The following is a 22,201-nucleotide window of genomic DNA, read 5'->3' as shown; positions in this document are numbered from 1 at the left end:
CTGATTCTTTCGTATATTGTTCCCTATGCTTCCTCGAACACCGTACCGGCCATCTGGCTGCTGATACAGGTTGCGGTCATTACTGCGCAGCACACCTGTACAGGTAAACACAAGATCAGGGTGATTGATTAGTGTGAAAAAGCTTAGTAGATCCGCTATAGTAATAGATAGCAATAAAAGTTAATAACAAAAATTGTAGCTAACTTTGCGCTTCACATTACAAAATCAGTTAGAATGTTACAGGGTGTTCGATAACATAGTGGCAGACCAAAATTTTGTTTTTTTTTTTAATTGAACACCCCATATTTTATTTTATATTCGAAATCTTCTTAACTTCCCCATCACAAACATATAAAGGTATGTTATGTTGTACAGAGTATTTACAAAGTTATAACCAATGTTCTATGAAAATCGTAATAAGTTCAGCTCCCTGTATAAATAAAAATAAGCACAACAGCAATGGTTTATTGGTGCCATATTTTTTTGTTGATGGTCAAAATTTATAAAAATGGTTGATATTGCTAATTTTCTTTATATCGAATACAGGGTGAGTCAAAACGCAAGTAAATTATTTTCACAGTAATTTTAAATAGAACACCCTAATTAATAACTTGCTCTGAAAAATGAAAATATCTCGAAAACTGACAAATTTAGGCATAGGGAATATTATACAAAAATTAAAGTACGGTAATGATATTTTTCGATAGTAATATAAAATACAGGGTGTTCCATTTCAAATTTCTGAGAAAAGAATGTACTTGCGTTTTGACTCACCCTGTATTCGATATAAGGAAAATTAGCAATATCAACAATTCTCAAAAATTTTCACAATCAACAAAAAAATATGGCAGGAATAAACCATCGCTGTTGTGCTTTTTTTATTTATACAGGGAGCTGAACTTGTTACGATTTTCATAAAAAATTGGTTATAACTTTGTAAAAGCCCTATACAACATAACAAACCTTTATATTTTTGTGATGGGGAAGTTAAGAGGATTTCGAATATAAAATAAAATATAGGGTGTTCCATTTAAAAAAACAAAAGTTTGGTCTGCCACTATGTTATCGAACACCCTGTAACAATCTTACTAATTTCGTAATGTGAAGCTGAAAGTTGGCCACAATTTTTGTTATTAACTTTTATTGCTATCTATTACTATAGCGAATCTACTGAGCTTTATCACACTCATCAATCACGCTGTATATTGAATTTAAATTATTTTAGGACGAAAAATTTTTTTGTCATTACTTTTTAAACCACTGAAATGTCTGGTAATTACAGTTCATATTTCTAATAATGTCTAAAAAGTAATGACAAAAAAAATTTTTCTTCTTACAATAATTTTAAATTCGATATGTTTACCTGTACAAGTGTGCTGCGCAGTAATGAACGCAACCTGTATCAATGAACAATATATGAAAGAATCAGCCGTCTTAAAATGATTTTTTTTTCGACGTTGGTCCATTGGTCCATTAGTTGTAATGTATCTTTGGTTATTTATTTTCTGTTTTTTTTTTTCGTTCCAGTCGTTTGCAGTTTTTGACATTATGTCTATGTCTTTAAAGTTGCTTCATATTTCCTACACTGTTTTCTCATTTTTGGGAGCTGGTTTTTCTCGTTTAAGAGCTTCGACAATGTCTCTTCTTCTGTTTACCATTCACTTTTTGTATCTATTTAATTATCTCACCTTTATTTTGAACCTAACTAACATCTCGTGTGATCCCGTATCTGTTCCTCGTAGCCCCAAACAACTTATAGCCAGCTTTTCCATTTTGATTGAAAATTTTGACTTTGCCTTCCATTTTTCACCTTCATTAAAACTATTTATCTGAACGCTCCACTAGTAAGTCAGCGACTGAGTCAGACTGACTTGGCTCGGTAAGACTCAGTAAGACTGACTTGGCCTAAAATTCTTTCAATTTTACATTTGATGATTATATTTTCATTATTGTGAGGAATGTGGCGTTCTATGGAGTTTCCTTTTTGAAGGAAATTTAAAACAAATTGAGTGTAAAATGTACTTCATGCTGACCCATATATTTTATAATTTTTTATGATAATGAAATTTCCCATATCAAGATTGAAGTCATGTGTTACATTTACTTGTATCTTCCTCAGGTATTAAACCTGTTCCACTACTAGACGCGAATGCCTCGATAAATCAACAAATGAGTGTTTTGAAATCCAACCTGATGGCTGCACAGCAATACTTATCCGACACCGGTGACGAGCAAGCGCTGAATAGGCTTCTTCAAGATAAAATTAAAGGTGCGCTCAGTGATTCCAGTACAATAGATGCCTCTGATTCTGATAATTTGACCGATTCCAATCATACTGATTCTGAAATGGAAGTGGAGGTAGTGGCAAAGAAACAAAAGCAATACGATGAACGGTTATTGAGAATTCCTCTAGAAATAGGTAAGAAAAATGTTAATAACAATCACATTGGCTTAAATTCGCATTAAAATAAAAAAAAAAGTAAAATTCACTATATTCACTATATATTAATGGGTTAACTCTCTTAAAAATATATGCTATTAAGTTATAATCCAAAAAGAACAAAAAATATTACTGTCTAGTTAATCCACCTTGTGTTAAACATGTTTCGGTTGTGAAATGCACAAGATTATTAAGTATATAACATTAAATATTTAAAAATGTATAAACATTTGCAATTTCTTTGCAACCTGAAAATGTAGCAGCATTACAGTCTAGTTAAATCGGAGAGTGCAGGAAGAGTCTATACCGGTTTCTGGATTGAGAACTTAATTTGTTTATCCGTGACATTTCTTTCTTTGTAATCTGGGAAGGCACAGATCGAGGTACCTGGTTGAATTGAAGAAAAGGGGATATGGGACTACTGGTGAGGGAAAAAAGTCCCCGAAACTGGTATAGACTCTTCCTGCACTCTCCGATTTAACTAGAGTATAATGCTGCTGCATTTTCAGGTTTCTGCTACATTTTTAATTCATTTACTCTTTTGTGGAGTAGGTGGGTACTTAGGAAACTTTCTCGTTGGAACTTTACCACGCTGAGCAGATGGGACGTGAATTATTTAAAATTCCCCCATCCTTATGTTGTTCGTCTCGGCACCCGTATGACTTATAATTTTTGAAAGTCGCGGAGGTAGTAACCAGAGAGTTTCCATCTGTTGTCAATCTAATGGTATGAGAACGATATTTATTGTCGTTTCCTTTACTACTGGATTGAGAACTTAGTTTGTTAAATATTTAATAATAAGAAATAATAAAATAAGCACTGTTTCGATAACAGATTTCATTTACGTAATGATTTATATGACGTAACTATTAGTATCTTGTTTTATTTGTATCTTTATTAATTTTGAAATAACTGCATTAGTAAAGCTAAATGAAGGGACCAATATTATGTAATAGATGAAGTGTTCTTCAATATAGTTGAAGTTTCACTACAGTTTCTTCTTTATACCAGTTTTTCTTTCATGTTTATATTTTGCCCTTTCATTTATTGATTTTTACTGACTTTTTTTAGGTTGGAAACGAGAAACAATCATTAGAGGTTTAACAAAAAACGGAAACCTAAAGGGAGATGTTACATATACAGCCCCAGATTCATCGAATAAATTTAAACAAATGTCAGATATTTCACAGGTGAGTCCTCCAAAATTTACTTGTACATTTTGGAATTTTGATCCATTTTACATATTCTGTTAAGTACCTATGTTGTTGAAGAAGATAGTTAAATTTTGTGATCGTTTCCGATTTATAAATTAGTTGGTAATGTATGTTAATTTGTTCTTATACGCGGCCGCACAAAAAACGGTTCTTTTAAAATCATAACGAAGTTTCATCTCAAATAAAATCATCCCAAACTGATTCAAATCATCCAGATTTCCGAAGAAAACCAGATTTATAAGCATTATATTACTAAAGGTAATCCTTCAAGGAAAAGAATTCGGAAAGCGAGGAATTGGGAGAAGAAGAATAGCATGGTTAAAGAACCTGAGGAAATGGTTCTCCACAACAACAACTAATCTATTTAAAGCATCAATTAATAAAATAATTATAGTCAGAATGCTCGCCATTATTCGAAACGAATAGGCACCAAAAGCAGAATATAAGGAAAAACAAAATTATGCTCTTGTTTTATTTTATGGTTTATGATTTCCAACCATATAAGAAAACGAAAACTTCAAGATGGAGAAGGGAAATCTGAATAATGGAACAATTTTTATTTGGTTTTTCAAAAACTTAACAAAATTGGACCATAAATAAGAAAAATATTTCAAAATTTGTTTTGCAAAATTACAAAAATTTATATAATCGTTATCTAAGCACCTAAGTACACATAATTGTTAGGGTTTATGGTGCAAATGTTCACGCTGTTTCTAATTTCGATCTCTTTTGTCTAGTATTTGGAATACCAGAAAAGTTTGGATCTTTCAAAAGATAATTTTACCTTCAGCTGTCGAATAATATTAGGGGATTATCTACAACCTGTTCCTACAGAAATTCAGTTGGAAGGGAACGAATTTATTCGATTGACAGAAGAAGACATGAACAAAAGGTTAGTAATTTTATAGTAATAAAAAACTTAGATAAAGTTTTGTTAATTTATTACATATCTTTATTTACTTTTTTGTCGCTGTATGTAATACTTGTGTTATATTTGTCGATTTTTTCCGACGTTCGTCCTTCTCATTACTTTCTATAGTTGTTACACTGTCATACGCTTTTTCCAAATCTATGAAATCCATGCGTACTTTAATTTGTTTCTCTTTGTTTTTCTCGATGAGTTGTCTCATAACAAATATATTGTCGAGGCATGATCTGGCTTTTCGGAATCTAGACTGTTCTTTACTCTGATCCATGTGTTTTTCTATTTTATCTTTTATTGCTGCGGAAAAGATTCTCGCGATTGAAGGGGTTACATGAATCACTCTATAGTTATATTATTCGGCGATTTTTTTTCTTTTTTTAAATGTGAAAGACATGTATGATAAATTCCATTCGCTTGGAATGTCATCTACTCTTTCAATTTTATTGAACAACACTCAATTAAATGAGGCGCCCCTTTCAAAAGGGTAAACTTTTCTGTAATTATGAATTTTTATGTACATATTTTTTACATTGTGCTGTATTTCTTTACTAATTTACTTAATCAAGTTACACATACATTTTTACATGAAACAGGGATTCCAAATCCTGACCTCAACCTCTATATTTGATTTGTTTCTTTTTCTTGTTATGTAGGCTTGAAGAATTTTCATTTTCAATGAGGACAAGTATTCCAGTTGAACAGAGAATCGAGTTGGCGAGAAAGCAGCAAGCAGCCAGAGAAGCAGCGCGACAAGACAAAGAGCAGACTAAGTTAGCGCAAGCGCAAGAGAACGAGTATTTTGACAGGCAAGAACAAATAAAATTCGAAAAGGAAATTAAACATCCACCAATGATAGAGGTAACGAAATACCTTTCAATAGATGAAAAGGTTGCCAATGTGAGTCCATAACACTAATGCATAGGAAATGAGTCAATACTCACAATCTGAAGCAGCTTTTATTAAATTTGGGCTGCATGCCGGTTTCAAGACTTACAATAATATGCTCCTTCATCAGGCGTCAGTATAAAAGTCTTTGTTAACAAAAACTACAAGATATCAGTCACAAAAAAGGCTCTGCCACAGTAGAGGACCCTTCCTCACAGTTCACAAACTCCCTCAAGAACTCCATTTAGTCAAATATAGGGGGATTTATGTCTATATGTTATATGGACATATACTATATAGGGTGAGGCAGATAAAGGGCCTATTAGAAATATCTCGAGAACTAAAGGTAAGAAGATCATGAAAATTGGAATACAGGGGTTTTGAGGTGTGAACTATTTAATGAAAATATTTTGGTCTCTTTGCTACTTCCGGTTATACCGGAAGTTTATTGTAACTTCGTTTTTTAAATGGGACACCCTGTATATTTTTACATTTTTGAATTCTCCTTGATTTCTTTTTTTCTAAAATATGAGGTTTTGTAATATTATATAGGGTAGTTTAAAATATAATTACGTTTTTTTATTTATTTCATAGCAACTTTCACACCCTGTAAAATTGTAGTAGTTTGACATCAAAATACCTATTTATGTTCAAATGATTTTTAATATAGTCTACTATTGTTAAGAATTATTAGTAATTACAGCTAAATTTTTAATTTTAGTATACAGGGTGGGTCGAAACTCGAGATGAGTATTTTCTGAGTTTTCTTAAATGGAACACCCTATATTTTAGTATTGTAATGAAAGGATATTTTACGGTACTTTTTTACTTCTTAACCATTCCCTATACATAACTGCTTTAATTTGTGCTTAATTGTTAATCGCACCAACAATCTTAACTACATAGGTATTTTGATAGCTCAACAATTATTGACAATTTTAAGTATCAATCTAGATTAATATGTATTTATTTCTGAATAATTATTTGTAATTGAATATTTTCACGGCCAACCTAATAAAATTTTATGTATTTTGTGTCGCAATTAATGTTTGGCTTGTATCACCGATAACTCACAAATTAAAGCAGTTAGGTATAGGGAATGCTTAAGAAATTAAAAGGTACCATAAAATAACATTTCATTACAATACTAAAATACAGGGTGTTCCGTTTAAGAAAACTCAGAAAATACTCATTCCGAGTTTCGAGCAACCCTGTTTACTGAAATGAAAAATTTAACTATACCAATAATTTTTAAGAATAGTAGACTATATTAGAAATCATTTGAACATAAATAGAGTTTATTATGTTAAACTACAACAATTCTACAGGGTGTGAAGTTTGCTACGAAATTAATAAGAAAACGTAATTATCTTTTAAACTGCCCTGTATAATATTACAAAACCTTATATTTTAAGAAAGAAGAAGTCGAGTAAAATCAAAAATTTTTAAAATATACAGGGTATCCCATTAAAAAAAAACGAAGTTACAATCAACTTCCGGTATAATCGGAAGTAGCAAAGCGCCCAAAATATTTTCATTAAATAGTTCACACCTCAAAACCCCTGTATTCCAATGTTCATGATTCTCTTACCTTTAGTTCTCGAGATATTTCTAATAGGCCCTTTATCTGCCTCACCCTGTACAGTAATGTATATGTATCAACAGAGGTGTAGCTACCGCCGTATCAGCCGTATCAATTATACGGGGCCCCCGACCTTCCGGGGCCCCAGCGTAGCATGTCGATATAAAATTCAATTTAAAAAAAATGAACAATTATTATTTCACTATTAACAAAATGTATATTGTTTGGTTATCTACATTTTCGTGTAATAGATTCTTTATCTATCTATATATTTTATTTATCTATTTTATATTCTGTGCCGCTCGCCGTTATTCCATAACAACAGAGCTTTGTTTTCAAGCTACTTTTCATTGTTCATTCACCGTTGGCTGTGTGTGAGATATTATATAATGTATAATGCCAAATTGCAATTTTTGTAATCGCTTTACCTTTGAATATTTGTAACGGTCTGTATTATTTGGGTATATTTTCGTGTAATCTGTTCTTTATCTATAAATTGTATTTAGGTATATGTATCTACTTGCCGTCCGCTCGCCGTTATACCATAAGAACAGAGCTTCTGTGTTTAAGCTCATTTGCAATGTTCATTCATCCTTCGTTTGAAAAAACTGAATCTGTTTTCAAACAATGAGCCTCAACAATTCAAATCTATTTTTCGTAGAGTTTATTAGGTTTATTATTATTATCTATATTTGGATGCTATATGTAGAACTTACTTATTACATAGTTCCTAAGGTTGTATTATGTAATTTGCAATTTATTTAAATTTTGCAACAGTTTGTTTTGTTTTATTTCATTATCTTTTATTTTATAATAATATTGACGATTTATGTAATTTGAGTAAACTGTATTTGTTATTGTTTTTTTTTTATTCTTTGTAAGCTTTATCCATAAAATTGTAAAATTTTCTGTGACAATATTCCCATTCTATTCTATACAAGCGTTTTTGCTTCTTCTGTTGAACATTTTTTAGCACCATTCCATATCAGTCGTGGAATAGGGTCCCGCGACAAACTTTGATATGGGGCCCCTGTGAGGCTAGCTACGCCACTGTGTATCAAGAAGTTTTTCTCCACTTTCCTAGTAGCTATAGTTTTGTTGTAGTTTTGTTAAACAAAGACTTTTGCACTAGGGCCTGATGATGGGGCATATATTGTAAGCATTGAAACCGGTAACCTAAATTTAACACCAGTAAAAACTACTTAATATGATTGTGAGTACATATTGACTCATTTCCTATACATTTCAAAAATTTTAAACAAAAATCCTAAACAAATTCACTATATCTACGAAATGTTTTTTAGTAACTACACTGATATAGTCTTATCTTTTTTAGGATAAAGAACTCAAAAAGCAACAAGCCACCCTGCTTAAAGAACAGGTATTTATTTTTTTATTTATTTTAGAACTATATAGAAACTCGACATCCAAAATTAAAAGCGGAAATGAAATATCAAAAGGTTTCCTGGTCACTAAAGGGCTAAGACAAGAATGCTGTATATGGCCAGAATTATTCAATATATATTGACGAAGCCCTTAGACAATGGAAGAAGTGCAATGAATTGGGACTACCGATTGGAGATACGATACTCTACATGCTGCACTATGCAGATGACCAAATTGTAATTGCACACGACGAAAGATTTTGATAACAGTATGGTGCAAATGACATGAATAAATTCATTATTTCGTAAACCGGCGGTTTTAAGAAAAAAACCCGAAATAGGTCGATTTTTATTTTTAAATTATGATATTTTGGCATATATCTCATATAAGTGACGTCATCCATCTGGGCGTGATGACGTAATCGATGATTTTTATAAATAAGAATAGGGGTCGTGTGCTAGCTCATTTGAAAGGATATTAAATTCTCTATTCAGTAATATAAACATTTACATAATTATTTATACAGGGTGTCTCTAGTCAGGGTGGCTATTTTATCTCGTCTCTTGTCTATTAATACACACATATTTGGTTTTCTCTTCATTCGCCAGTTTTTCGCCTCTATAATTTATTGAAAGTTTTCTTTACATTGGTGACTGTGTGGTAGTAATAATTTTGGTCCATTTACTGTCAGTAGTTTTTAATTTGTTCTCTTCTTACTACTTTCTCCAGGATTATATTAAAAAGGAGAGGTGAGAGCGCTTCTCCTTGTTTCATGCTACTGTTTATTTCAAACGATTCTAAGAGTTTGTTACTATCCGTACTCTGTATATATAGCCATTTACACAAGTTTTTTTTGGAACTGAAAGTTTTGTCATTGCATTCCACATCGGATCCCTTTTAATGCTGTTGTATATTTGTCTGAAAACTAGGAAAAGATTATGGATAGTTATATTCAATTCCCATCCTTTTTAAAGCAGCTGGCTTGGAGTAAAAAAATTGATTGGTGGTAATATTCTTTTTTTTTTTTTGTTTTATGGCATAGACTTGGGTGTCAATTAGCCAGTCACATGGTAATAATTACTGATTTGGGATTTGTTTGTAGAATTTCAAACTATGAGTGACAGGGTTGGAAAAAACCCGGGTTTTTTATTAAAAGCCCAACCCGACGGGTTTTTTTGGGTTTTTTAGGTTTTTTTCGGGTTTTTTTGGGGATTTTCAGTTTTTTATTTTCTGATGATTTTTTGGCAGTGATGTTATCATTCAAGATTAAGGATACAGATATGTTCCCCGCAACACTTTTCAAAGAAGAACTTGTTAAAAAATTCTCAACAAAGAAATGGTGGAAGCTGATATCAATAAAAAATAAAAAAACAAATAAAATACCATATGAATTTTGTATTTATATGTTATCTTTGTTCTCATGTCCAGCTTCATCTGCATCTATTGAGCGGATTTTTTCTTCATATGGATTAATATGGACTAAGCTTCGCAACAGATTAGGTGCCGATAGAGCTGCAAACTTGGTAAAAATATATTATCATTTAAGAACCGAGTCCTCGTCCTCGACCGAGTCTAACGAATAACGAATGGGAATTGGGAATGTGACAAAAATACAGATTCTGATTTTCCTGATAACTAATATGCTTTGCTGATGCTTTGTTTAACAAGAAACTTGTTTATTTTTTTATTTGTCTATATACCATGTTTAAAATAATGTTTTACTAGTTTAGTTTCAGTTTCTCTCGTTTTGTATTCACCTAATACTTACTTCATGGTATTTATGCTAGTTTTTGTTTTTATTCAGAAAGAAATATGACGTTCGTTCAACTGAAAATTTGCTATTTTTGAAAAAACCCCAAAAAACCCAATAATAGTGGGTTTTATCAATTGAAAAAACCCGAAAAAACCCGCTGGGTTTTATAAGATGGGGAAATTCTATGCCAACCCTGATGAGTGATGATTTTTAAAGTGTCGACATACACTGCGGTGCAAAAATCGATCCACTAAAAATTTGGTCATTTTTTATGTTTCGAATTTCCTGAACCTGTTGTCCGATTTAAATGATTTTTTCATTAAGAAGACGAATAACCTCCGAGAGGCTGAATCGGGTTTTAGTCTTACCGTAATGAAAAAAAAACAAAAAAATAAATAAATAACAAAAAAGATACAAAAAAAAATTCAATATAAAAAGTGAATAATAATATTATATAATGAACAATAGAAGTAAAAAATGTAAATGTATAATAATAATGATATGATATTGTAATGTATAAATAGGGAAGGAAAATAAACATAGAGTAGTTGAAATTAATGTAAAAATGAGCAAAATCGGTTAGATGGGCGAATGGACCCTAAGGTCCGCAGTCATACAAACGCAAGGAAAAAAAAGTGATTTTTTACCACGTAATAGCCTTATTCATTGACAATATCGCTGTAGTAATATTGTTGCTATACAGCCAAACTGTCATTGTACACCGGGTGTACGAATCAAACTGTGTTTTTTTCTCAAAGTTCGCATCACCCTGTGGATTATTCTAGCATTTTTAAAACACTAAAATTAAAACCCAACTATAGCTTCAGGTTTTCTTAACAGTTTGTCTTTCGATTCATTCACTTATGTTGGATAATAAAAAAGTTAGGTACTTTAACAACTGGCCATGTTCGTCATCAGTACAGGGTGTTTCTAAATAAGTGCGACAAACTTTAAGGGGTAGTTTTACATGAGAAAATAATGACAATTTGCTTTATAATCATATGTCCGCAAACGCTTCGTTTCGGAGATACGGGATGTTCAACTTTTTTTTACAAACTGACGATTTATTTATTGCTTTAAAAGCAGTTGAGATATGCAAATCAAATTTGGTGGATTTTAAGATGAAGTTATTGCACATTTTTTGATATACAATTAAGAATTTAATATTCACAAATATACAATTTTTAATTGTATGTTAAAAATGTGCAATAACTACGTCTTAAAACCCACCAAATTTCATTTGCATATCTTAACTGGTTTTAAAGCAATAAATAAATCGTCAGTTTGTAAAAAAAAAATTGAACATCTCGTATCTCGGAAACGAAGCGTTTGCGGATATATGATTATAAAGCAAATTGTCATTATGTTCTCATGTAAAATTACCCCTTAAAGCTGGTCGCACTTATTTAGAAAACACCCTGTACTGATGACGAACATGGCCATTTGTTAAAGTACCTAACTTTTTTATTATCCAACATAAGCGAATGAATCGAAAGACAAAATGTTAAGAAACCCTGAGGCTATAGTTGGGTTTTAATTTCAGTATTTTATAAATTATAGAATAATCCACAGGGTTATGCTAACTTTGAGAAAAAAGAACAGTTTGATTCGTACAACCGGTATACAATGACAGTTTGACGGTCTAGCAACAATATTATTGCAGCTACATTATCAATGAATAAGGCTATAACGTGGTAAAAAATCGCTTAAATCGGACAACAGGTTTAGGAAATTCGAAACATCAAAAATGACCAAATTTTTAGTAGATCGATTTTTTTGCACCGCAGTGTATTTAAGCAATATTTGAAATTTAAAAAACTAATACAATCTTATAATTATTTTAGGAACGAGAGAGAAAACGCCAGCACATGATTCTCATCAAAACATTGGAAAACAGACGTAAACTGGAAGCAAGAGAACGCAAAAAGCAACAACTTCTCGCAGAAAAGCAAGCAAACAAGGAGAAGAAACTTGAGCAAAGGAAACAAGAATTGGAGATCCTGACTGAAATTAGAAAACCGTGTGAAGATTTGGAAATTGATCAGACGTTTTTACCAGAATACCAGCGAATACCTGGACTGAAATTGTCAGCAAAAGCATTCGGCGATCTTCTTATGGTATTCGAATTTCTGCACAATTTCGGGGAAACTCTTGGTTTCGACATGGAATCTTTACCAACTTTAAATTCCCTTCAGAATGCTTTACTACCTAGCAAAATGTCGACCGAATACGAAGACGAGCTATTTTCAATAATGACTCATCTGCTAGTTTGTGCTATCGAAGATCCAGGAATACCTAATCCAGCAAGATACACAACAAGTCTAGGTCAAAGTTTGAGGCAAGCTGATATAACTCCTTCGAATATATCCGAAATTTTAAGGATATATTTGTACGCCAATGCAACTGGGGAGATTAAGGCTTTAACTGGAATTCATTTCGAAAGAGAACGTGAAAAGAGAATTGCAGATCATCATCAACTTGAGGACGAGATGGTTGTAACTCAGACTGGAAAGAATGCGCAATATTATGAACAATTACACAGCAATCAGACATACAAATTATCAGATTTGTTGAAAACCCGGCCGTTTATGAGTCTTTGTCCTACGACTAAGGCTGAAATTCTGGCGTATATTTGTAATGAATTGCTTCAGAATAAGGCCGTTATCAGACAGATCGAAAATTCTTTGGAAACTGTGATACAACAGAAAAAAGAGAAGTGGTTGCTCGACATGAAAATTAGGAAGTGAGTATTCAATAGAGTTTGTTTTTTATACTATAGTTGATTTTTAAACCAAAAGGAGTAAACTAAAAAGACAGATTCACGCCCAAGAAAGTTACTAGAAAATTCACCAAATTCATCTTCTTATTTCGTTGATCATATAAGCTTTCGATGATAATCCATACATCAACTGTTTTTATATAAAAGTAGACTAAAAGTCTAAAAATTAAAGGAATAATGCAGAAAACACAAAAACTCACCGATATACTTAATTAACCTACAAAATGACAGAAGTGCCAAAATTTCATAAATGTCATTAGTGTCAAAATTTAATAACAGTGGAGTAAACTTGCCTGCGGTTGGACCAATTAGAAACAAGCATTACGGCGCGGTAAATTTGAATCACTCCTCTTGGTTAAAAAACAAACAATAGATATATTTTATATTCTATAGATTCTATATTAGAAGTGTACTTTAATAATAGATGCTTAAAGTACACATTGCTGTTGGACCCCCTGTATAAAACCAAATCTAAAACCTTTATAAAAATAATTCTTTTACAAAAATGATCTTGTCTAAAATACCGGTTTTATCATGAAACAAAAACACCACAAAAGCCTTATAGTCCAAGCAATAAAGCACTGAACCTCCGAAAAAAAAAACGACAAGACGGATCTTAATAATGCTTTTTTGCATTCGATTCGTGAATGCGCCAGGAAACTTTGTGAACCGGAGCCATGATATAATATTGAAAAACTGCATACAAAAAATGCATTCTTAAAGTGCATCTCAAACAGACAATAAAAAATTCAGAACTCGTCAATTATCGGCGGAAATGAGTTCAATTTTGTTACTGGGGGATTTTTGGGGTCGCTGAAAACGAATATGACGTCGAAAGTGATCTCCGGAGTACCTGTGCCCAGGGTACCTACTGTTTACCTCGTCTTGTGGAGTTTTCGGCAAAAATTTATTAAAAAATTATTCAAAAATCATTATTCGGGGGGTTTTGGGGTCGCTAACGACGAATATGACATCGGAAGTAATTTCCGGAGTACCTGGTGCACAGGGTACCTACTGTTTACCTCGTCTAGTGGAGTTTTCGGCAAAAATTTATTAAAAAATTAGTCTAAAATAATTACTTAAGGTAAGTACCAGGGTAAGTGCCCTGGGCACCAGGTACTCCAGAGATCATTTCCGATGTCATATTCGTCGTCAGAGACCCCAAAAACCCCCGAGTAATGAATTTTGACTAATTTTTTATTGAATTTGCCGAAAACTCCAGAAAACGAGGTAAACAGTAGGTACCCTAGATACCAGATACTGCGTAGATCACTTCTGATGTCATCGTCGTCGTCAGCGACACAAAAACTCCCGAGTAATAATTTTTGACTAATGTTTTAATAAATTGTTGCCTGAAAAGTCCACAAGACAAAGTAAACAGTCGGTACCCTGGGCACCAGGTACCCGGAGATCATTTTCGACGTCATATTCATTTTCAGCAACTCCAAAAACCCACGAGTAAGAAAATTGAACCCATTTCCGGGGATAATTGACGAGTTCTGAATTTTTGAAGTTATTCTGCTTAGGCGCGATTAAGAGTAAAATTTCATAAATCTGCGCGCATGCGCACACAGACAGTAATAGTTCGTTGCTAATCTTTCGAATTATATATGTATCAGCGTAAATAAGTCATTAAAAGAATATATTAGTGTTTTTAGTAAATGTATTATTATAATTTTTGGATTTGTCTTTCTCTGTAGTAAGATAATAAAATATTATGTATGTAGGTATGTATAACATTTTTATATGTCTATTTGTCACCGTGTTGTGTAATTATATCCGAAACTTACGTGTCACTTAAAGAAGCTCGGTGGCGTAGTTGGTAGAGCGTTGGGCCAATGATTGGAAGGTTGCGGGTTCCAATCCTGGACGATTCATATATTTTTTTAATTTTTGGTTGTTTTAATAAAAAATTTTTGAAAGTAGTAGATAAGAAAGTTAGTTTAATATTTAAATAAAATACAAATAACCTGTTAAGTATATTTACTTCGTTGAAATTATATAATAGAAGAATAACTTCTTACGTGCGTACAAAGTACACACACATTCTTTTTTTTTATTGTCTGTTTGAGATGCACTTTAAGAATGCATTTTTTCCATATTATATCATGGCTCGGGGTCACAAAGTTTCCTAGCGCATTCACGAATCGAATGCAAAAAATAATTATTAAGATCCGTCTTGTCGTTTTTTTTTTTCGGAGTTAAGGCCGATTTTAGTGCTTTTTTTGCTTCGCCTATTATTTCTTTCTTTAACTGCAGAATCTGATAACAATTCTCATTTTTGTGTAAATATCGAAAAGTATTATTTGTTTCTTATTTATCTTTCTAAGGGGGTTCTACAGTTCTAAGGGGGAGTTCTCCCGAATTTTGATCTCCACCTTTTTTCGGTACATTCCTTCTCATTTATGGCTCTATCTCTCATTATTCATCTCTCTATTATTCTTTCTCTCTATCTCTCGTTATTCTTTTCATTGTAATGCTGATTTTCATCTCTTTTTATTCCATGGAACATATCCTACGTCCTTATTTCTTCATTTGGGATGTGATCAAGTCTGGATATCCAACACGAACTTCTTAGCTAGTCTAATACCAGTATTTTCTTCTCTTTCATTGTCATTTTCCAACATTCAGATCCATGCGTCATAATTTGTTCTACAACCGACATGTAGATTGTCATATTTGTTTAAGAGACCAGGGGCCTGATTCTAATTCATTTCGAGGTCGCAATTTAATTTCGACTCGGCCATGATGGTCGCAATTTATAGCTATTCTTATTCATTTCGATATTAGTTCCAACTGGGGATATTAACGTTATCATTTTGACATTGCTCAAAATTTGGGTTGGCGCTCCGGTTTATTGGATTTATTGGCTACGCAACCACCGCAACATTTGTTGATAGTCTGGGAAAATTATCGAAAAAATGCCATTTTTGGGAAAACTTAATTACCAGCTATTTTATTGCTAAAATCGAATCTTTAGATTGCATATATTAGTAATTTGGGGTGTGACAAGTCCACAGAAAGTGTGTTGTTTTATTTATAAACAAATTAGTACTCCTAAATCTTCTTTTTTTTTTAATTAGTGCTCTGTAACTCCTAAGATTTTTCCGTTAAACCAAAAAGACTCAAATAAAAATTCACCGTAATTAGTTCTGCACAAAGTTTTTTTTTCGATTTCCTTCAACAAAAATTTTACTCGGAAAATCTGAGTTTTCCCAAAAAAATCTGCAATTCTCAATTAAAATTTTAGGGAAGCAATTATTTATCAATATTTAAATAAATTGATGACATGAAAGATTTTTTATAGTAGATTATATATATCAGGAGGCCGGCTACAATCTAACATATAGTTTGGCAATAATTAAAATGATAATTAAAAAATTTCGGTCGAAATAATAACCAGAAAGATTATGATACACCAAAATAACTATGATTTTCGTATAAAAAAGCACTATACCTATTCAACGTACTTTACAGAATTGAAATTGGACTATTTGAACGGTCTCAGGAATGTTATAAAGAAAGAATTTTTTGGCTTATAAACAAATAGAACCCCTCAGAAAATATAAGATTAAATTAAATTAACGCTGTTGAAAAGGACACGTCTTCTGTGCCATTTTCGAAGAAAAAAAAATGAATTGCGAGGAGTGGTTCCAGGTATAACCGGTCAAATTTGACCAGCATTTGCGACAGAGTTATAAACAACAGGATCTCAATCTTTAAACCATTACCTTTTTATTCCGGTCCTCTTTGTACATACAAATTTTCATATCTTCAAGACACTCATAACAAAATAGATTTATGTCACCAAGTTATTTAATTATTGATAAATAATTACTTCCCTAAAATTTTAGTTGAAAATTAAAGATTTTGTTTGGAAAACCCGAATTTTTCGAGGAAAATATCCGTCGAAGGAAATCGAAAATGTGCAGAATTAAATTACAGTGAGTTTTTATGTGAATGTTTTTGGTTTAACGTTAAAATCTTCTGAGTTACAGAGCAATAATTGAAAAAAGATTTCGGAGCGCTAATTTGTTTATAAACCAAATAGCATACTTTCTGATGACTTTGCATGGCTATATTACTAATATATGAAATCTTAAGATTTGATTCCAGCAATAAAATAGCTGGTACATGATTTTCCTTGTTTTATACTAATTTTCCCAGATTATTACCTTACATCTTTCATTGTGTTGATAATTCAAGTTGTGGAAATTCTCAATTATTATATTTCTAATTTAATACTATTATATCTAATTCCTGCAAAACCAGCAAATTTCCATAAAACCCAGCCATATTAATATCTTTTGCCTTAGTTTACCTTGCAAGAAACAAACAAAACACATCTAAACTAAACCTAACCTCGCTTTCGGCCATTCATATTCATTCATGTCTGATTCATGTCCGTGTCACAATAATTTCGACTCGAAATTATAATATCAACCACTTTTTTGGAGTCGCAATTAATTTCGATAAGTCGCTATTTAATGACATCATTTCGTTAGTTCAACTAAAATCCACAAGGCTCGCACAGCCGCATTTCATCGTCGCCATATTGATTGCGACTTGTTTTGAGTCGAAATTTGAATTAGAATCAGGTCCCAAATCAAAGAGTTTAGTGTTTGTACCATATTTCGATCATGTTGTATTTTCTGCTGACTGTCCCGTTTGGATGTTCCTTCCTTCGCTACCACTGTTCCTAGGTATTTAAAATCTTTACATTTTTTTATATCACTAATCGAGAGTTGTGGACCTTTTTCTTCGTTCTTTATTCTAAGAGACGTTTTGTTTGCGTTGATTGTGAATCCCCAATTTTCTTATTTTTCGGTTAACTTTCAAATCATATAATTAAGGGGCTATCCTAGTGTAAAAATACGAAATTCATATACTTTTTTTGGGAATTTCTAAAATAAAATGTACTATACCAATTGTTTTGAAAATTTGCACGAACATTGATTATAAAAAGAAGTATACGTAAAACAATCTTCATAAAAAAATATCGAAAATTAAACGATTTATGCGCCATCTACTAACACCGTGAAAATAAAAACATGGCCCCACTGCTGCAGTGATTGGGACTAACAGAGATCCTGAAACATGAAGTTTCAAAGTGATTATTGAAGTATAAGTTATTTCCTATACCATCAACTAGGATTTTTGAAAAATATTAAAATTTGTAAAAATGACGAAATGTTGAAAATTTCTTTTAAAATTAGCTAAAACATTTTCAGTTTCAAAAACCGCCAAATTGACATTTTTTATCCGATCAAAAAACGCCTAGTTGATGGTATGGAAAATAACTTATATTTCAATAATAACTTTGAAATCTTTTGTTTCAGGATCTCTATTAGTCCCAATCACTGCAGCAGTGGAGCTATGTTTTTATTTTCACGGTGCCAGTAGATGGCGCATAAATCATTTAATTTGCAATATTTTTTTATGAAAATTGTTTTACGTGTACTTCTTTATCCAATAAATGCTCATGTCAATTTTCAAAACAATTGGTACAGTACTTTTACACTAGGATAGCCCCTTAATGTCTTCTTCATCGTTTGCCGTAATCACTTGACCGCATGCGATGAAAAGAATTGTTCTTAAGTTCTATTCCCATTCCTGTGCATTTTCTCGTCCAGTTGTTTAATGGTTATAGATTTGAATTGAGTTTTAGTCTTTTTTATTTATAAAGATTTTGTTTTCTGTGAACGTAACATATAAAACATGAAAAAATTTCTCTCCATAATTTTCAATGCCTATTTTTTCGATTTAAAGGAATTATTTGAAATTAATTTGAATCGTTTAACATCATTTTAGGTTAACTCTACTCCATAATAAGAAAATTAGAACAGAAAGCATAGAAAAGTCTCATCTGAGATTTGATGAAGATCCATTAGCAGATTCTCCTTCCTTAAATAAAGACGATCTGCTAGATGAAGAAGATAACGAGTTAAGTGAAAACGAAAGCGTGGGTACTCAACCAGAGGAGGTAAATATTAACAATAATAATACAAAGAAAAGAAAAGAAATTGAAATAATATTTTTTTAATAGTAAGTTTGAATAATACAATATTGTTTTGGTCTTAGAGTCTCTCTTTACCTTTTGATAATAAACCTTTTGAATAACCTTTTTATCTATCAATTATCTTTAATTATTGCTTCGCACCATCGACAAAACGCATTGCGCAAACACTTTTCTCTTTAGACATCTGGGAAGTTTACTTTAAAAACTTCACGCAGTTATCAATGTAGAGCTAGCTCATCCCATACATATCCTTCTTGATAGCCCTAGCTCTACTTACTTCTTTCTTATTGGTTTTTGTCTAGACGTGACTCTGTGTCGTTTTTCAATGTACCTCCAGTAAGTTGTCCTTCCATCGTTTTCGTGGTCTTCCCACTGATCGTCTTCCTATTGGGGAACCGTCTCTCGCCGTCCTTACTACTCTATTATTTGTTGTCATTCGTCTAATGTGATCGTTCCGTTCTACTCTTCTGTTTCTTACCCAGTTGTTACTCTATTGGATATAGAAATTGAGTCAGTACTCGCAATCTTAAAGTTTGTATTTTTTAAATAGTTGTTACACAATTATAGGGCTACCGGTTTCGAGGCTTACAATTTCTGCCTCATCTTCAGGCCCAGTACATAAAGTCTTCACAATTACAAACTACAAGCTAAAATCCACAAAAAGACAAAAATGTACATATACCGTGTGGTGAATTGGAAAACGGCCCATAGGAAACTCAATGTAAAATTATAAACTGTTGAATTCCTGCTTCCCTAATTATTTTACATCAAAAGACATTAGAAACTATTTGTAGAGGATTGAAATCTGTATTGAAAACAACTGTTAAAATTGTTCTATGAATTAAACATATTCCAAAATTTTGTAAAAATGTAATACACTTTTTAGTTTTTCAGCCCAAAATTAGGCCACACACAGTGCAATAATGTGTCACAATGAAGAATTATTTTCACATTTTTGAACTGTCAATATTTTTATTTTATCAGTTCGGCTCAGTTGCGGAGAAAGTATTAATAATAAAGATTTTTTATTCAGTCAATGGTGTAAGCACTGTCAGTTAAAAATAGTAACGTGTGGCCTAACTTTTACACACATACCTTCTCTGGCAAATGTATCATATTTTTCAAAGTTTTGGAATGCGTTTAAATCGTAGAACAATTTTAACTTTTGATTTTAATACAGATTTCAATTCTCTACAAATATTCTCTCATCACTTTTGATGTAAAATAATTAGGGAAACAGGAATTCAATAGTTTAGAATTTTACATTGAGTTTCCTATGTCCCGTTTTACGATTCACCACCCGGTATATAAAAACAAGTATGTCTTGATTTAAATAAAAATACATACAATAAAGCAAAACAACTGCAGAGTACTGAACTTAGTAGTCTATAGAGTGTATACTCAGACATTTTGCCATTGGGAGTGTGGAATATTCTAGCGTATATAAAATATTGAAATTAAAACTCGACTGTAGCCTTAGGATTTCTTAACAATTTGCTTTTTGATTCATTCGCTTATCTTGGATAATAAAAAAGTTAGATACTTTAACAACTAGCCATGTTTTTCATCAATACAGAACTTTAAGGGGTAATTCTGCATGAAAAATTAATGACAGTTTGCTTTATAAACATATGTCCGCAAATGCTTCGTTTCCGATATAGGGGATGTTCAAATTTTTCTTACAAACTGACAATTTATTTATTGCTCTAAACCCGGCTGAGATATGCAAATGAAATTTGGTAGGTAGGTTTTAAGAGATAGTTATTACGCATTTTTTGACATACAATTAAGAATTGTATATTCGCCATTGGCGTGCATACAGGTAATATGATGCGTAAAAAATGACTGCCTCTTAAAACCTACCAAATTTTATTTGCATATCTCAACCGGTTTTAGAGCAATAAATAAATCGTCAGTTTGTAAGAAAAAATTCAACATTCATTATCTCGGAAACGAAGCATTTGTGGACATATGTTTATAAAGCAAACAGTCATTATTTTTTCATGCAGAATTATCCCTTAAAGCTTGTCGCACTTATTTAGAAATACCCTGTATTGATGAAGAACGTTGCTAGTTGTGAAAGTATCTAATTTTTTTATTATCCAACATAAGCGAATGAATCAAAAAGCAGAATGTTAAGAAAGCCTAAGGCTACAATTTAGTTTTAATTTCAATATTTTATATTGAAGCGTTTTTACATGTCTGCTCTAATGGGATCAAGGATAAGATTAACTATATAGATACTTTGGGTCGAAATGGGGCTAGTAGAAGGAACAGACACATAAAGCTTCATGCATACGGCAGCTCATTTTTTTTGTGCGGTGGCAGGTCGTGGAATCGTTAGGGGGGGTAAGAGGGTTTAAAGAAGACTAACAACTACCTTATCCAAATAAGCAAAGGATACTTACACAGACTTGAGGACTTTCCTACTATTTAAAGAAATTTGGACGCCGTTTGAAAAATCCTCAAATTCACATATCGAGTACTTACTGGACATATTCCGTACTTATGGGAACCAATTGGGGGACATTCATCTTAGATTCCTCGTTGGGTCAAACTGGGCTATTATTTACTATCCTATGGCTTCTATGCCATTTCTTTTTCTTTACTCTAAAACTTATTTCGTTTGTATTAGACATCTGGTTAATAATTCTCCAAAAAAAAAGGTTACAGAAATAAAAATAGGTACATTTTACAATGTTTATTCAAACCTTTAGACCTTATTATTTTTACTTTGAGAATAAACATATTCTCAAACAAGAAATGAATAATAAAAAGAAATATATGATTTTACAATTCTTAACCTTATTTTTAGCAGTGTATCTCTAAACAAAAATTTGACTTATGACTGTCAAAAGTCACTGCCATTTTATTTACGTTACATAAAACTTTCCATTAGTTACCATGTTGAAAACAAACTATTTAAATATTTAAAACCTTTACCAAATTTATATCCACTTGGAATTTAATTAAAATAAACATTCTTTCATACCTTTATTTTTAAAACAAAATCCAATCGTCACTTCGCACATAACCAAAATTTTCCATTCAAGAAGGGCGGGGAGGGAAGACATTCAATTTTAACCAAACAGGAAACAGTTGATACCAAATAACATATCATCGGGGTACTTCAATACAGGAATTCTTACAGGAACAGGAACAAATCCATAACATCATCATAAAAACAGGAAAAGACAGGAACCACGCACTTTTCTACC

General features: G+C 32.0%; 1 protein-coding gene across 1 annotated transcript in view; it reads left to right on the top strand.

Annotated features, from left to right (window-relative positions):
• Window positions 1-22,201, top strand: part of LOC126879891 (bromodomain adjacent to zinc finger domain protein 2B) — an 82,272-nt gene that overhangs the window by 32,364 nt on the left and 27,707 nt on the right. Inside the window, exons 10-16 of the mRNA XM_050643233.1 lie at window positions 2,120-2,419; window positions 3,512-3,630; window positions 4,392-4,546; window positions 5,233-5,476; window positions 8,383-8,427; window positions 12,030-12,928; window positions 18,776-18,947. Of these exons, the coding sequence (XP_050499190.1) occupies window positions 2,120-2,419; window positions 3,512-3,630; window positions 4,392-4,546; window positions 5,233-5,476; window positions 8,383-8,427; window positions 12,030-12,928; window positions 18,776-18,947 (1,934 nt within the window). The remainder of the gene's footprint in view (window positions 1-2,119; window positions 2,420-3,511; window positions 3,631-4,391; window positions 4,547-5,232; window positions 5,477-8,382; window positions 8,428-12,029; window positions 12,929-18,775; window positions 18,948-22,201) is intronic.

This window comes from Diabrotica virgifera, chromosome 2 (genome assembly GCF_917563875.1).
Source record: "Diabrotica virgifera virgifera chromosome 2, PGI_DIABVI_V3a".
NCBI lineage: Eukaryota > Metazoa > Arthropoda > Insecta > Coleoptera > Chrysomelidae > Diabrotica > Diabrotica virgifera.
This window is presented reverse-complemented; position numbering and strand designations above follow the sequence as displayed.